The 19071-nt window shown below is 36.1% G+C and overlaps 1 protein-coding gene and 1 long non-coding RNA gene across 2 annotated transcripts in view; one reads left to right on the forward strand and one right to left on the reverse strand.

The window, feature by feature from the left end:
* Positions 1–1569, reverse strand: part of LOC139160613 (uncharacterized) — a 37127-nt gene extending 35558 nt beyond the window's left edge. The window contains exon 1 of the long non-coding RNA XR_011557976.1: positions 1438–1569. This is a non-coding gene — a long non-coding RNA (uncharacterized lncRNA). The remainder of the gene's footprint in view (positions 1–1437) is intronic.
* A 35-nt stretch (positions 1570–1604) lies between these two features.
* The window catches only part of CSMD1 (CUB and Sushi multiple domains 1), a 1071884-nt gene continuing 1054417 nt past the window's right edge, over positions 1605–19071 (forward strand). The window contains exons 1-2 of the mRNA XM_070732892.1: positions 1605–1638; positions 2249–2465. Coding sequence (XP_070588993.1) covers positions 1605–1638; positions 2249–2465 — 251 coding nt within the window. The remainder of the gene's footprint in view (positions 1639–2248; positions 2466–19071) is intronic.

Consider the following 19071-nt stretch of genomic DNA (forward strand, 5'->3'; position numbering starts at 1 on the left):
AGTAATCTAGTAATACTATGAAAATCTATCTGAACACCAATGCATGAATTAATACATTTCCATATTTACTTTTCTATAATTTCATTCAATATTTCCAAGCTCAATTATTTTTCAGGCACTTAGCATTTACTATTATTAACTTTCATCAATCCTCTACATCTCCAAGTATATTTTAAATTCATAATGCAAACTCATAAAACCATACAGTACATATCATAAACCCCTTATTTATCCTATGTATCTTCCATTAATTTTACCTATGTAATTCTATATACCGGTAGTTCTAAAATTCTACAATTAATTTTACAAATTAATACATCCTAATATTAAATAACAAAATTAAATTAAAAACAAAACATAAACATATATGAATTTCAGACTTCTTCCCCCCCTCTAAATAGTACATTCCCATTTTGTTTTTTACTTTAAAATAAGGTATGTGCAGTGTGCATAGGGATTTGTTCATATCTTTTACCATCAAGAAACCATGTTAACCATGATAAAACCTTGTTTTTATCTTCTTTGTTAATCAAACTAATTTATGAGTGGAAATACAAAGGTATATTTGCTCCCAACTAGTATATTATATTCACAGAAGGCTTCATTTTAACAGAAGGCTACAATTGTTTGCATGTTTCTTTGGCTATAAATGCCAACTAGCACTGGAATTTATTAAATCTCTTGCTAAATATCTGTCCAGTCACTAAAGTATCATACATTTGCTGATTCCTCTAGTTCAAATTTTCAAAATGTATATTAGGATATTACTTAATGTTCAATTTTATAAGAGTTCTGTTTTAAGAGAACTGTCTGAGACAGCTTATTTACAATGTAAATAAGAAGCTGCCACAAAGAAGGGGGAATCAAGTTATTCTCCAGAGCACCTGTAGGACAAGAAGCAGTGGGTGGAAACTAATCAAGGAGAGAAGCAACTTTGAAGCAAGGAGTGAATGTGAGAACAATTAATCCATGGAACTACTTGCCTCTAGAAGTTGTGAATGCTCAAACACTGGAAGTTTTAAAGAAGATGTTGGATACCCACTTGTCTGTAGGGTTTTCTGCCTAAGTAGGGGGTTGGACTAGAAGACATCCAAGGTCCCTTCCATTTTGGTTGTTAGAAAATGTTTCACATTTTAAAATATCTGTACAAGCCAAAAGAGACATCTCTTTAGAGGAACATCTTCCTACCTTGTAGACAATTCTTCCAGAAACTGGGAATAACCATAAACAACTTCTACATCTAGTAGAGTTTGACATGCCTTGATTGTTAATGAATTATCTACCTTCAGTCTCTCTACGACTTTCAGCTGATTTGCATCTAAGGAGGTTGTTTTGATTTTTTTTTTGCAAAAGCAAAACCAACATCATTTAGAAGAAATTACAAATGCCTTCAATGAGAATTAAAAAAATACAATATCCAATTAGAAAAAGCCATACTTTTCTCTCCTTCTTTCTTCCCCGCTCCTTCCCCACGGTGGAAATCCAATCCAGTCAGTTTTAAAGTCACACCGCATTTTGGATTCAGAGGGAGGGGGGAAATTAGCCGGCTGTGCTTTTCTCTTTTCTCTCAAGGGTGGAAATCCAATCCAGTCAGTTTTAAAGTCATGCCGCATTTTGGAGTCAGGACAAATGATCAAGGTCTGGTAACCTTATTCTAATTGCCAATTCTTTGGGTGCCACCATATTTTTTTCTTTATTTTTTTGTTTTGTTTTTTGTTTTTGCTTCTTGAGCTTGTGAAGAAGCAAAATCTCAGCAAAAAAATTGCTGAAATCTCTCATCCCCTCATGAGATTTCATGTGTGGAAGCACAATCATGCTGGGATGCACACATGCATGCGAGACTCCCTATGCTGTGCGTGCAGTGTACCATTAGCAGCAGGTAAAAGCAATCTGCCCCTGAGTAGGAAGCATGCTTTTTAGGATAAATAATGTGACTCTAATATAGGTTTATTCTGTATCGCTTAATGTGCTTAATTAAAGGCATTTTGTCAATGTAAACTATCTATTCCTAATGGTTACTCCTTTTAGAATGGGGGTGGGGGGTGGCTTTGTGAAAATCAGCAGGAACCAAATTTGTTGCCATTTACTCTATTCAATATCCAGCACCTCATGAATAAATTGAATTACATCTTAAAATGCTAAATTTTCAGTCTCAAGCCTGCTTTGTGTGGATATTATCATAGGACAGAGGAAAAAAAAATATATAATTGAAATTAATTCGTTTCTCCTTTCCTTTCTTGACTTCTAGGTCAGAACTGTGGAGGTTTAGTACAAGGCCCCAATGGGACGATAGAAAGCCCAGGATTCCCTCATGGCTACCCCAATTACGCCAACTGCACATGGATCATAATCACAGGCGAACGTAACAGGATACAATTATCATTTCACACTTTTGCCCTCGAAGAAGATTTTGATATTTTGTCCGTTTATGATGGGCAGCCGCAACAAGGGAACTTAAAAGTGAGGTAAAGTAAAATCTAGTCACTCCTTATAAATTATGTAGAATTCAATGGTGTGTTGTAAAGGTGGTTTATTCACTGCCCTGTTTGGCTGTTTTTTGTATGAACATCCCTATAGAACAATGTTTCCCACCCTTGGCAACTTAAAGATATTTGGACTTCAACTCCCAGAATTCCCCAGCCAGCGCTGGCTGGGGAATTCTGGGAGTTGAAGTCCAGATATCTTCAAGTTGCCAAGGTTGGGAAACACTGCTATAGAAGACAAAAAGCTTCTGCTTTGCATAACAGCAAAGAGATGTTTCCGGAAACCGTGCTATTTTTTCCTTCATATCAGGATGTTAGGCTGCTTGTTTTTTGCATGCGTGCTTATGTATTTATTATTGTTCTGAAGAAATTGTGGCATTCCAGGATAAAAGTATTGTTGGAAATGTTTTGTTTCTGTTCAAAAGAAGAGCTTTCGATATTTCTAAAACCCATTTAGCTTTGCTATTAAAAATTTAGCTCAAAGGCATGGAGATGTCCATATTGGCTTGCTATTCAGCTCACAAACCCGCCTATAAGAAAATGTATTTCTTTCTGGAAGTCTGCATATGTTGTTGAACAGAACAGATAACATCATCACAACAGTACAATTCCATTTATATAAGGAATTCTTTTAAGTATAAAAGATGTTATGCTCTTTTTTTAATATGTATATACTTTATGCATTATTTTATATTCCTTTTATATAAAAGAAACAAGTTCTGCTTCAAAGACTTCTTAAGAATGGGCTTATTTAAATAGAATGATGTTATATATTTTCATTATAATACATTTTGATTTCAATGTGTTGTAGACTTATTTCTTACGGACGGTCACATTACATTAGAAAAATCTAAAAGTTTCCTTAGCTGAAATTTATTTATTTTAGTTTAGTTATTTATTCATTTGTCCAATACACAAATACATAGGAAGAAAAATAGACATGTAGTAATATATATAAGGGTAATGTGAACTTAGAGGAGAGGATATATGAAAGAAAGAAAATATATATGATAAGTGAGAGAAAGGAAAGACAATTGGACAGGGGACGAAAGGCACACCAGTGCACTTATGGACCCTCAGAACTTTATCAAGGACAAAGATCCAAGAACAAATATTTTCCCTCATTAGAAAACTTATTCTATTGAGGGGGAAATGGATCTTAATCTACAGTGCAGTGAATTAGTATAGGCCAACTCTTAGAACTGCAGAGTTTGTGTAACCTAACTCTGCAATGTCCTTCCGGTCAACGACTACTTCACCTTCAACCGCAACAACACAAGAGCATGCAACAGATGCAAACTTAATATTAACCGCTCCAAACTTGACTGTAAAAAATATGACTTTAACAATCGAGTCATCGACACGTGGAACTCATTACCGGACTCTATAGTGTCTACTCCCAACCCCCAACATTTCTCCCTTAGACTTTCCACGATTGACCTCTCCAGGTTCCTAAGAGGCCAGTAAGGGGCGTACATAAGTACACTGTTGTGCCTAACGTCCCCTGTCCAATTACCTTTCCTTTTCTCATATATCCTATATATTCTCTCCCTCTCATCCACTCCTCTTCTTTTTTACTTACTATCCCTATATATACTACTTAATGTCTATTTCATTCCATATGTATTGTATATTGGACAAAGAATAAATTAAAAAATATATATATATTTGAAACCAAAATTATATGTAAAGTAGGAGATCAAATTTCAAGTGGTTCCCTTCATTTTCAAACCAATTGAAGGTGGCTTTTATTTGAAATGAACTTCAGACAAAATGGAGGCAAACACCTTGTTATTTTCTTTGTGTGCCCCATTCAATTTAAGGCAAGAGAGAGTATTTAAGATTTCTAGTGAAAACAGGTCATAAGTAACTCCCACATGAACTCCCACAGTATATTCTGTGTTTTGTCAGTGCATCGCCTAGATTCTACTTCATCTCGGAAGGTTACATGATTCCTTCTCCCTTTCAGTAATGCAACAGCTTCTTAGTCGGCAGACTCCGGGATCTTCTTTTATAACAGCGCTACGTAGGTTGTTATTTAAAAGCATTGTGTAAATGTATGATGATCTGTGACTCAGTAGTGTCTTGCTGCCACATTCACTGTAATGAGCAAAACAGTCCTGATAATGAGTGCCATCACTAAAATAGCAAGTTCTAATTAAACAGAACAAAAAGCTCTAAGGAGACACTCTTCACATTTTACACTTCAAGCGGTGTATTTTAGACAATTAGCAGCACTTATGACAATGCTGAAATATAAATATAATATTGAGGTCAGGAATGATGTTATCTGTTGTGCAATTCTATGAAAATGTATTGCTCACTGCATAATGCATTATACACACTTGTCTTAAAACTGTGAGGTTCCCTTCAAGACTAAGCTTACATAATTTTAATAGTGAAAATAATTGCTTAAAGATGTTCTCAATTTTTGCTTTAAATAATCGTCTGCCAAAAATTAATTTTTGCAAATTGAATACTGTTGTGTAGTATTTGGCTCACATGTTATTGATATAGACATCATTTATTTATTTAAAATATTTATATTTATACATATATATAAATATATAAATATTTATAACCAATTGCAAGCAATTCCCAGTCAAAAAAGCTGTGAAAATATTTACAGACACCTCACATCCTGGACACAAACTGTTTCATCTCCTACCCTCAAAACTATGCTATAGAACACTGCACACCAGAAAAATTATACACAAGAACAGTTTTTTTTTCTGAACACTATCACTCTGCTAAACAAATATTTACCTCAATACTGTCAAACTATTTACTAAGTGTGCACTACTATTAATCTTCTCATTGTTCCCATCACCCATCTCCTGCCACAAATGACTGCATGATTGTAACTTTGTTGTTTGTATTCTTACAATTTATATTGACTGGTTCCTAATATGATTTGATTGCTTATTTGAACCCGGACTACCAAGTGTTGTACCTTATGATTCTTGGTGAATGTATCTTATCTTTTATGTACACTGAGAACATATGCCCCAAGACAAATTCCTTGTGTGTTCAATCACACTTAACCAATAAAAAATTCTATTCTATTTTATTTTATTATCTTAAAATTGCCTAGGGTAGCCCACTCCATCCAAAAGTCCAAGCGTCTTTTTTCTTTAGAAGATGTGTTGGCTTTGCACATGTATCTCAAAATTTGTGCATCTATATGCATATATGTATCTGTCAGAAGCAGGTTCCAAACAAAAACCAATGGAATCATAAGAGGATATTCCAGATGTTAATTGCTTATCAAACAAAAACTGTAATTCACATAATTAATTGATTCCAGTATACATTTAGAAAATATTTTCTCACAAATTAATTTCAGCATAAACTAATAAACATCAAAAAAGTGGGAGAGATATTTATTACAATTTTTTTAAAAAATAAATTTTAAAATTGGAGATTTTTATTCCATTGTTTAAAAGAAATACCTACTTTATTTTCTAAATAACAGTTTGAACAAATACAGTGAGAATTATTTTTCACCATAGCAACACACCAACTTTCACCACCTAAATATTATCCTTGTTAGCTTTAGATTGTATCTTTCTGAATATAGATTGCTACATGACAATGTATAACTTTCAAATAAATCACAAAATATGAACCACAGCATTAAAGCTGCCTTGAGCAAAGGGAGACCGTTTCTGCTCAGAATGGAACCCCCAGACTTAGTTTAGTTAAAGTGATGCCAGTGGAATCATGTCTCACAACTTAGTGCGGCCAGTTCCATTTCTCCCAGTATCTGCCTACGCAGTTTTCCAAGTGGAACTGGTTCTTCTAGGGATCAGAGTCAAGCACTAATGATTTTAATAAAACTAAGAAAAGGGAAAGAGGTGGATGGTCACCCAAATTATATTAAGAGAGGAATGGGTCTAGTCCAGTTATCTCACTGAAATATTCCATGTTGAGATATTCCATGTTGAATTGTCCTATGGTGATACATAAAGTTGTCCCTCAGCAAATCGACCAATTTTTTCTGACACATCTTCTAAAAGTCAATCCAAATTCTAGTCTATTTCTGACTAACCCTCTATTACGATGTGAAAGATTGTGGTTTATTTAGTTATCTTTCATTGAATATTAGACGGTATTTCTGTTGGTTGCTCAGCAACGATACTAGAAATGGTGCTGCATATGGAATTCATTACCTGTTGTCAGTCTTAATTGACTTAAGCCCTGTACAGATGTCAGAGATGTGCATTGATGAGCACAGGTAAATATGGCTAGCATTGCAGTCAAAAGTCTTGCACCTGATGTCCCCTTGCAAGGCCCTTTTGTAGGGAATTATGCCCATAAATATATGCTCTAGACCAGAGCTGTCACATTCAAGGTCTATAAGCCAGATGCATCACTCACTGGCCGCACCTATGCCCAGTTTAGCAAAAGGGAAAAAAAGTCCTGATCACATGATGCCACCGTGATTACACAAGTTTAACACCCCTGATCTAGACCCTTCATTTTAATTTGGGCGTTTCCTATTTTCCCTTATGGTGGGAAAGGCTGTAATTTATTTATTTATTTATTTATTTGATTTGTATGCCGCCCCTCTCCGGAGACTCGGGGCGGCTAACAGCAACAATAAAGCAGTGTACAATAGTAGACTGATGTTAGAAACAATTAAAAACCCATTAATATAAAAAAAACCAAACATACATACATACATACCATGCATAGAATTGTAAAGGCCTAGGGGGAAGAGGGTCTCAATTCCCCCATGCCTGACAACAGAGGTGGGTTTTAAGCAGCTTACGAAAGGCAAGGAGGGTGGGGGCAATTCCAATCTTTGGGGGGAGTTGGTTCCAGAGGGCCGGGGCCGCCACAGAGAAGGCTCTTCCCCTGGGTCCCGCCAAGTGACATTCTTTAGTTGACAGGACCCGGAGAAGATCCACTCTGTGGGACCTAACTGGTCACTGGGATTCGTGCAGCAGAAGGCGGTCCCTGAGATAATCTGGACCGGTGCCATGAAGGGCCTTATAGGTCATAACCAACACTTTGAATTGTGATCAGAAACTGATCGGCAACCAATGCAGACTGCTAGAGAAATTTAGTGTGCTGCCCCACAGATTGTTTTTTTTAAATACTTTTTTATTTTTTGAAATGAATTCTGTTATAATTTTTGTTATTGTGTTGTTTGGTGTTTTGTTTTTAACTTGATAGGCTCTTCAAAGTCAAATATGGGATGGGTGGTTATATACTTTTACCAAATAAATAAATAAACTAGGTAGCCATTTAGCTAGTGACATGAACAGTAGTAATAACAGCATCTGATAGCAGGCTACTTGGTAACCGTTTGCTCAAAGCACACTGCCTAAAGCTATTAGAGCATAGCAGTGGTGGGTTCTAACTTATCTCACTGCAAGTTCACTTCCTCTCGCGCTGCAGTGCCAAAAAATAATTTAAAAACCCATAAAATCCAAAAACAAGATGGTGATGCATGCACAGTGCTGGAAACTCAGCTTTTGAGCATGCTCAGAAGAAAAAAATAAATAAAAATCCCCCCCCCCAAAAAAAAACACCATAAAAAAAGATGGTACTATCGGCACTGTCCTAACCAGTTCCATGACGTCATTGTGACATCAACCAGCAGGTCTCTACCGGTTCGGGCAAACTGGTCCAAACCGGGAGGAACCCATCTCTGGAGCACAGGTATGTTCAATCGTGGCAACCTTAAGTCCTGTGGACTTCAATTCCCAGCATGGCTTCTGGGGAATTCTGGAATTTGAAATCCACAGGTCTTATAGCTGCCAACTGGCTGGCAGATGATTGGTGTGGGTAACAGTTGACAACCTAGTTCATGGCAACTTACCTATCTATAGAAGAAATAAAAAGGGTATTCAAAAATATTATCAGCTAAGGTAGATTTCAAGGATTTGCAAGATCTCTGGGTAATGGCATACTTCTCTTACCACTCTTAAATCCCCCTCACACATCAAAATAGTTAAAAAACATACCCAGATACACACCTTTCAGTGACATCATTATATCTCCAGAAAGCTTCCTATCAGCCACTCAAGAAGCTGAGTTGCATTTCCAACTCAGATTTGATTGCTTCTCCCCTTCCCTGTTTGAACACTGGAACAAGATTTCCTCCACAACATGTAATAACATAGGATTTAGCTCCAGAATTATTGCAGATATGTTAATGCAAGGTCCATGGGCACAGAACAAAAAGAGTAATACCTTTTTGTTCTATGCTTGGAAGGAAACATCCCACTGAAATAATTGTTTAAATATTTTGTTCTATGTTTTGGAAAAAGAAAAACGGAACAACTGCACTGTCTGAATCCTACATATAACATATCCCATGTATCCCTTGGGAAGGGCTGCATAACGTTATGTGTATATTAAAGCATCGCTACTACCAGTTATACAGTGTTAATATTCTTCTCTGGTAGTTCAAACTAAGCAAAAACAAATCAGTTTACTTTAGAAAGGGCCCCTGCATTTTTTTGAACCTTTATTACCTTTCTCACATGGTCATTTATTTGATTATTCCATTTGTTTGTTTAGCAGCATTTTTAAATTGCCACAGCTCAAATGAGGCTGGATCATGTATATGAGCTAGCTAGAAAGTTAATATCTGAACAACTTTAACCAGGAAATAATCGGCCAAGATCACTCGATGGTAACCCTTCTTTCTTTTCCAAGTCAAGTCTTTCTTCATTCCAATTAAACATTAACACAGCTAGGTTCATGGATTATACTCACTAAAGCTGTTTGTGCTTGGGGTTTGGGGGAGTTTTTTTGAACCATAGTAGCTACTTTTACTCCCAGTTAAGCCACAGATCAATCATTTGTTTGCATGCGATACTGCTAAAAGTAAAGAAACCACAAGAAACTACAGAACAGCTAGCATAATGGATGAACCTAGCCAAGTAATTTTTCCACATAATACAACTTTTTAAAAATGCAGAAATTAATTCTGTTTCTTTCTCTTAGTGTACTCAGTCACAGTTTGCCTCACAGAAGTATTAAATCTGTTCTCCAGTGAACTACTTTCCCGTTTTAAATAGCATAATAAATAACTGTCTCCTTGCTAGTGTGGGTCCCAGCTGCCCTCAGAGAGTTTGCTAATCCGCCTTGTGATGTTTCATTTCTGTTATAAAGCCTTTCCTTTATTCGCTGGCTGTGGATGGCAAGCAGTGTATATTTAGAAGATAATTTCTCCAAGTAAGCAGCTTTTTCTTACCTGTGATGTTTCTTGAATTCTTGCTAACATAAAAGAGAAATAGAGTATCGCTTTAGTCTTTCCATTTCTACAGTTCCTTCTTCAGTGTATAATTTTTCCAGGAGGTTTGGAAAATGAAAAAAGAACTTTTAATTTTTTAGCTCTTTCCCAAAAGGCTTTATAAATGATGTTGTTCCCTAAATATACAGTTATATCATATATGGTACAACCAGGGGTGGGCTACTGCCCGGACAGGGGAGGGAATGCAGTGGGGTAGCGAAAATGGAGCTCCACCCCAGAGCACCCATTTTGCACTGAATGGTGTTGAAAGAAAATGCAGGGCATTGTGCATAAGCCACGCCCACAGTGTGGTAGTAAAAAATTTGGTAGCCCTTCACTGGGTAAAACTATACTGCTCAAAAAAATAAAGGGAACACTCAAATAACACATCCTAGTCTGAATGAATGAAATATTCTCACTGAATATTTCATTGGCACAACTAATCCATTTGCACAACAGCATGCGAAATTGACTGTCAATCAGTGTTGCTTCCTAAGTAAACAGTTTGATTTAACAGAAGTTTGATTTACTTGAAGTTATATTCTGTTTTTTAAGTGTTTCCTTCATTTTTTTGAGCAGTGTATATTAAATAGTTATAATCCTATTGTGTCTAAGCGATACCCCATACAGATAAAAATAGCATTCTGAGAAAATATTACAGGTAGTCCTCAACTTATAACTGTTAATTTAATAAGTTTTAACATCAATTTAAAAGGTGACATGATCATTTATCACATTTATGATTGTTGTAGCATGTCCATGATAATGTGATCAAAATTTGGATGCTTGACAACTGGTTCATATTTATGACCGTTGTCGTGTCCTGAGCTCATGTGATCACCTTTTGAGACCTTCTGACAGCAAAGTCAATGGAGAAGCCAGATTCATTTAACAACAGGGTTACTAACTGAACAATTATAGTGGAGTCGCTTAACAACTGGGGCAAAATGAGTGCCCTTAAAATGGGGCAAAACTCACGTAAGAAATGTTTCACTTAACAACAGAAATGTTGGGCTTAATCACTCTCACTTCCTGTATGTATTTGGAGTCTCTCTGATGCAATTTATTAAGTGATTAGATTGCCTGGGAGGATTAAGTTATTATAATACATGGCCTTTCTTATAAAGAAAATAAATTTAGAATAACTATTGACCTTTCTATGCTAACTTCTGTCAAGCATAGGAGCAGGTAGGTCTCTGTGAAAATATAGGTACTCTGAGTAAAAATTAGGATAAAATCATACAAATCACCTAAAAATATAGCATGAGAATTGTTCCCTACTGCAATGTGCAGGGGGAATAAACTCTTTTCTCAGGGGTGGGTTCTACTTACCTTCCCTACCGATTCGGGGTTGCGCTGGAAGTGCACATTTTGTGTGTGTGTGCTCTCTGCTCAGGCACATAACTCCCGGATTAAACTGGTCTGCGCCTACACAGGAGGCTTTGTGCATGTACAGAGCGTTATTTTCGTGCAAATTTTTCTCCGGTGGATGGCTTTCAAGCTGGAGGACCAGTTCAGGGGCGTGTCCTGCTGGCCATTGCTTCTGGTTCCCGCTACCAGTTCTATAGATAGAGTTGGTCTGAACTGGAAGGAACCTACCTCTTCCTTTTTCAGCACCTCATGTAGAAAATAGAAACCAAAACTCCAAATTAGCCATTACCGAATATAATTTAATAATAATAATAATTTATTAGATTTGTATGCCGCCCCTCTCCGAAGACTCGGGGTGGCAAATATGGATTCATTTGCTCCTTTAAGGGTATTCAGCCCAATTTAGTTTTCTATATAATCCTCAAAACATATTAGGTCATATATAAATCATATACTTGGGAGTAAATCTCCTTACATTCCCTGAAACGTATATCTGAGTAAACATGCTTAAGAAACAGTTGCATGGCAATGGTATGCAAAATCACATCCACATGAGAAACAACAGCTCTGTTTTAGCATTGGATTCCCCCCCCCTCACAATAAATCCCAAAAACAGTCAGGAAAAAAATTGCTCCTAATGTTGCCATTAAATTACTAATGTATATACTTTTTGCATACCAGAGAAAATATTGCATTATGTAGGATATGTGTGTTTCCACTAGGATATTATTTAATTCAGTAATTGCTTGCTTTTGGCTACTTACTATTAAGATATCCTGTACAATTGACATGTTTGTAGCAAAAATGTTCTGGGGGATTTCTTTCTGTTTATGTATATGAAGAGAGAAATCTTACTTAGTCTATTCCATTCCCTTAGCAACCATTTAGATTATTACTCACCATGTTTATTTATTAAAGTTTATTTTTTTAAAAAAATATTAAAGGTGGACGAAAGTTTGGCAATGACACATGACGTCATCGGGCAGGAAAAACCGTGGTATAGGGGGGGAAACCGCAAAGTATTTTTTAATTAATACTTTTGAAAAACCATGGTATAGGTTTTCCCCAAGTTCGAACCCGCGAAAATCGAGGGAACACTGTACTGAGACAGTGTAACTCAGATAAGAATAAATGTTTCCATAACCTTTGATTTGCTAAAACAATAATATTAATTGTTCAATAGATTAGACTTTTATTTTCCACCATATTCAATCAGGGATGATGATCCATTTGTATATAATTGTATCAAACAAAAGTTTTAATGTTTCAGTACTATTTGATTATTAGAAAATATAAACACAAAACCAGACTTAAAATAATTGGCTGCAATTAACATTCTATGCACTCATCTTTACATGCACGCAGTATTCATTTATTTATGTATGCATTCTTGCTCTGATAGAACTTTTAAAATCTATGGATCCAATGAAAAGACTGATTAATATATTTGTTATGAAAATCAGGAAGACTTGGCTCCATCCATCCATCCATCCATCCATCCATCCATCCATCCATCCATCCAACCATCACTTGTATAGATAGAAGTGTTTTTCTTCTGATGATGGGAAGAATCACTGATATTATAAAATCAATGTTTTTAAGAAGATTAAAAAAAATTAAATCTCATTTAGCCATGATTTGTTAAATCTTTAGACATATATTGGTTGATCTTTAGACATCTATTTTCAAGTGTGTTGATATTTGCATCCAGTCCATTCTTACAGGGGGAAAAAAGTTTTTATGTAACTGTTCACCAGAATGATCAGATACTTTGTGGACCTAGTGAACATAGATGAATGTGTCATTTAGACACAAGCTCTTTTCAAATGGTGGGAAAAATATGAAATAATAATAAGATAATGTTTGAAGTGAATATGTCTTCTTGTTGCATACAGAATTACTATACTCATTTTGGCTACTTGTCTGTGTCTTTTTTGGTATTATCAAATAAGTTTAAATTACATGCTACATTCAAAAAATAGTATATTGCATAACTTATTTTTTTTTAAATGAAACATGTTGTTACATTTGTTCTAAGTATTAGGCTTAACTTGACACTATTTCACACATTCTGGAAGGCATTCTACTTCACTCTGCAGGATTACTCAGTTTACCTAAAAAAAGGAAAAGAATATAATATCACTGATTTTCATATATCATGTTAGAAGACGATTGTCCTCTTCTGCCTCCATGAAGGGCATTCCAGTTCTGGAATGGATGGAACTCTAGGAACACCTGCATGGTGTCAGCTCTGTTCCTTTTCAATATTTCTACGAAACTCAGATTCTGGAGGTTTCTTTGATCTAATGCCTTAAGCTGCAATGTAAACCAATTGTCAGAGTGTGCACAGCGTGACTACTATTTTGAGATAACCCAGGAGCAAAATATAGTACACAGAGATCTGTCTTATGAACAATGGTTTATATGCAATACTTCTTATATACATACATACATGTGGTTGGGACATACCAGGCAATCAATCAGTTTTCAACTCTACATGAAAAACTGCAATGCAGATAGAACACGACGAGGAGAGAGATACACAAGGTGAGAACTTCATGGCCTCCCTTATATTGGTTATGAAGCCCTTCATGGCACCAGATTATCTCAGGGACCGCCTTCTGCTGCACGAATCCCAGTGACCAGTTAGGTCCTACAGAGTGGGTCTTCTCCGGGTCCCGTCAACCAAACAATGCCACTTGGTGGGACCCAGGGGAAGAGCCTTCTCTGTGGTGACCCCGGCCCTCTGGAACCAACTCCCCCCAGAGATTAGAATTGCCCCCACCCTCCTTGCCTATTGTAAGCTACTTAAAACCCACCTCTGCGGCCAGGCATGGGGGAGTTGAGATACTGTTTCCCCCTAGACCCTTACAATTTTATGCATGGTATGTCTGTTTGGTTTTTATAATAATGGGTTTTTAATTGTTCTTAGTATTGGATTATTATTGTATGCTGTCTTGTTATTGCTGTTAGCCACCCCGAGTCTTCAGAGAGGGGCGGCATACAAATCCAATAAATAAATAAATAAAATAAATAAATAATGTCTAAATGACTGGTCAGCTTTAAATCTTCATTAATATGACTTCAATACAGAATTTTAGCTACAGTATTTGTATTTGTTCACATTCTTGCAATTTCTTCCTCCTCTTTCTGCTTTACTACCCTTCTTATCTCTCCTACAGATCCAACTAAATTTCTAGATCCTTGGTTGGTTATATTTATTCTGTAATATGTGATGTTTATTGATGGTTCCACATATGTTAATGAGTTTCACTTCGGTCAAATATTTCTTATTAGCAATAATGATGGATGGATGGAAATCTCAGCATACTGGAGGAAGGTCATATGCAGATGGAGACTGTAAAATATCAGAGTGCCTTTCAATATAAGGGGGGGGGGGCTGATTATGCAGAACTGTAATTATTAAAATGGCAATGACTAGCCCAGGTGGTCACTGGAAGTCAACAATGTCTTGAAGGCAGAAAAATAAATATGTTTACCTCAGATGTTTTTAAGAAGGAAGAAGTGAAAAACGGTGCCACATGCCTATGTTTATATTAATACATGTTGTAGTAGTTGTATAACAAATTTAGCCTAAGAATCACTTTAGTAAAAAAAAAAAAAGGTATATATAAAATAATAGATAAAACTGTTCTGCCTCAGGGAGAAAAGAATGCCAAAGCAGGATGAAAACGTTCTAATTTTATAAAAATCAGCAGTCTCATCTTGAAAACAGTTTGGTCTCTAGCACAGCAAGAAAAGTTAGGAAAAGGTCAAGATAATCAATGTATTATTTCCTTGTAAAGAGAAAGTAAGGATAGATAAGACCTATTTTCACTCCCAAGACAGGAGAAAAAAAAAACCTGTGTATAAAATAAGAAATATTCCAAGGGAGGTAAAAAAAAATGTATTAGAAAAGAAAGAAAAAGAATGAACCAAATGAAGTGTAGCAAAATACAGTATAAGACAAATACATAACATTAATTGATTTGCAAGCTTAAATCTTCAGGCTTAAAATAACAACTCTATGTTACAGTCACATTGTAATAAGTTCAATATGATTTGCTTGATTTCTATTTAGTAAGAAGGACAACTATAGTGAGTTAATAATCAATGAAATATAACAGGAGACAGAATTAAATGTGACCCCTATCCTCATTCATTTTTGTGGATAGTTTTATTTTAACACATTATCAATTCATGAATAAGTGGAGAGGAAGCTCGGTTTTATTCTAAGAAAACACCAAGTACTGTACAGTATACACTTTTACCCTATCAGAAAATAGATGCAGAATCTTGCATATACCCATTTTTTAATACTGTGTGTCCCTTTAAATTATTTTGCTGATTCATTGTTATTTCTGTCAGAGAATGGTTTTGATAATGCTAGTCTGTTGAAACAGAGAAGAATATGGGTAGCAGATTATTTGGCTCAGATTAGACATTAAATGTGTTTTGATTTTTTTAACATGCAAATTGGCTTGCTTTGGGGAATGATAAGTATCAGCAGGAGGTAAAGCAGTGAAGGGCTACCAAAAGTTTTGCTACTACACTGTGGGCGTGGCTTATGCAGGATGCCCTGCATTTTCTTTCAATTTCGTTCAGTGCAAATTGGGTGCTCTGAGGTGGAGCTCCATTTTTGCTACCCCGTCGGGGCAGTAGCCCACCCTGAGGTGAAGTAAATTACAGATAGCTTGATAGTTACTTGATAGTTACTACATTCTACTACCCGGGGTCTATCCCATAGGTTAATGGGTCATAAAGTACCCACTGCCTGGCATCCATCTTCCAGATAATCTTACTGATGCAAGGGAGGGGAAAAAATCTTCCTCCTCTCAATGAAGATCTCATATTTCTGTTACCACTGGTGATGATGACTATTCCCCACTCCTCAAAAAAGTTCTATCACAAGTAAATATCTGCCTTGATCTTACATCCTTCATCTCTGATAGAATTCTGGTTTCTCATTTGTTGTCATGTATAGTTCCATGCTTTCATAACATCAGTAGCAACTAGTGGTAGCATTTTTAAGGATCTGTCTGGTTGATCCAATAGTTCAGTGTTTTTCAACCAGTGTGCCGCGGCACACTAGTGTGCCGTGAGACATGGTCAGGTGTGCCGTGAAGCTCAGAGAGAGAAAGAAAGAAAGAGAGAGAGAAAGAAAGAGAAAGAAAGCAAGAGAGATAGAGAAAGAAAGAAAGAGAGAGAAAGAGCGAGCGAGGGAGAAAGAGAACAAGAGAGAGAGAAAGAAAGCAAGAGAGAGAAAGAGAACAAGAGAAAAAAAGCAAGAGAGAGAAAGAACAAGAGAAAGAAAGCAAGAGAGAGAGAGTAAGAGAGAAAGAAAGCAAGAGAGAGAGAGAAAGAGAGGGAGGGAAGGGGAGAGAGAGAGAAAGACATAGAGGGAGGTAGGGAGGGAGAGAGAAAGAGCAAAAAAGAGAGGAAGGAAGGAAGAGAAAGAAAGAGGGATGGAGAGAGAGAAAGAGGGAGAGAAAGAGGGAGAGAGAAATATAGCGAAAGGGAGGAAGAGAGAGAGAGAGAGAATGTTTTGTCCAAACTTTTTTTAGCCCCTGCCCCGCTCAATGTGCCCCAGGGTTTCGTAAATATAAAAAATGTGCCGCGGCTCAAAAAAGGTTGAAAATCACTGCAATAGTTCACACAATGGCCTGCTAATTATCTGACCTTACATTCTTCCTTCAGTTGGTTGTATCTTAAGTGTTATAGAAAAATGATTTAAAGAATTCTTGATGGACAGGAGTTGGCTCCAGTTAAAGATTGGTACATTTAAAATAGAGTGACATCTGATTTAATCTTGAAAAGAAATTGATATTTTAAGACAGAACTCTTCCTTTTCAAAGCATTTATAATATGATCTGAGTTACATAGTTGATACATTGACCAACTGATCCAAATTATTTTTAAAAATAAAATTAAAATTAAATAACTTTTTCAATACAAATTTCTTCCTTTCAGTTTTTAGTTTGCTGAATTAGTCATAATTATTTATTTCAAAATATAATTGAAATATATAACAGGCTAATAAATGTTTTTCTATAGTTTTTCTATACATATTTGCTCTGATGGTAATACTGCATTGAGGTTTATAATAAAGGACACACATTTACAACTAGACGTTTAATGATATTCCATTCTTTTTTATTTTCATTTATGATGTTTAATTATATAACTTTTAAAATAATGTAATAAATAAATCCAGAATAAATTATGAAGTACAAGTTAGATAACAATAGATCTAAAAAAACAACTCATAACAAATCATAACAATGTCTTGGACATTTGTTCACTTTATTGCATTCGTTTAAATTTAAATGTGTATCACATAGGACTGTTCTGTGCACTTATGCCATTTTTTTAACTTCAGCATTTCAATCACAACAGCTTACATTTTTCAATATTACCTATCAGAAGAAAACAAATAAAAAGTTCCCATGATAATGAGATCTGAAATATGCTATCTTTTATTTTAACATAGCATTTTAAGTTTGCTGTACTGGTATTTTTTCTTCCTTTTTTATGTTCCATTTGAAGATTTCTTCCCAGAGCCCATCTGAATAGATCTTCCCAAGATCTAAATCACACAAAGATGTGATGGCATCTTCATTTTGAGAGAAGCTTAACACATCCTTGTCTTTAAGGGTTTAAGGGTTTCACACTTATTGCTATTGTTGACTTGATTCTCAGTGCTGAGAGACATTCCTCATGTGTCAAGTGACAGTTCCCATAAAAAGTGTCGCATATGCTTTTTGTTAAGCTTAAGCAAGGCCAGTTTCATCCCAAGAGAAAATTGTTTTAAGAATAGTTTTGTGGAAACAGGCAATTTCTCTTAAATGTCATATCTGAAAGTAAATACACAGAGAAGAATAGAAAATGCAGTGAGCATCAGAACTGGACACAATTTGTTAGAAAGCTCTCGATAGCCATAGCTAAGCATAATCTTTGAAAAACCCTACAGGACCAGTTCCCTACCCAATCTATGGTCACTAGCCATGGTCATCCCCATCTTCAAAAAGGGAGGCCCAGTCTAGTAGAAAACTTCAGACTAATCTCTGTATGCTGTGTCACATGTAAAGTTATGGAATCAGCAATAAACCAATCCATTACCCTCATAGAAACATAGAAGACTGACGGCAGAAAAAGACCCCATGGTCCATCTAGTCTGCCCTTTTACTATTTCCTGTATTTTATCTTACAATGGATATATGTTTATCCCAGGCATGTTTAAATTCGGTTACTGTGGATTTACCAACCACGTCTGCTGGAAGTTTGTTCCAAGGATCTACTACTCTTTCAGTAAAATAATACTTTCTCATGTTGCCTTTGATCTTTCCCCCAACTAACTTCAGATTGTGTCCCCTTGTTCTTGTGTTCACTTTCCTGTTAAAAACACTTCCCTCCTGAACCCTATTTAACCCTTTAACATATTTAAATGTTTCGATCATGTCCCCCCTTTTCCTTCTGTCTTCCAGACTATACAGATTGAGTTCATTAAGTCTTTCCTGATACGTTTTATACTTCAGACCTTCCACCATTCTTGTAGCCCGTCTTTGGACCCGTTCAATTTTGTCAATATCTTTTTGTAGGTGAGGTCTCCAGAACTGAACACAGTACTCCAAATGTGGTCTCACCAGCGCTCTATATAAGGGGATCACAATCTCCCTCTTCCTGCTTGTTATACCTCTAGCTATGCAGCCAAGCATCCTACTTGCCTTTCCTACTGCCCGACCACACTGCTCACCCATTTTGAGACTGTCAGAAATCACTACCCCTAAATCCTTCTCTTCTGAAGTTTTTGCTAACACAGAACTGCCAATGCAATACTCAGATTTAGGATTCCTTTTCCCCAAGTGCATTATTTTACATTTGGAAACATTAAACTGCAGTTTCCATTGCTTTGACCATTTATCTAGTAACGCTAAATCATTTACCATATTACAGACCCCTCCAGGA

The sequence above is a fragment of the Erythrolamprus reginae genome, chromosome 1, assembly GCF_031021105.1.
Source record: "Erythrolamprus reginae isolate rEryReg1 chromosome 1, rEryReg1.hap1, whole genome shotgun sequence".
NCBI classification, from domain to species: Eukaryota; Metazoa; Chordata; class Lepidosauria; order Squamata; family Dipsadidae; genus Erythrolamprus; species Erythrolamprus reginae.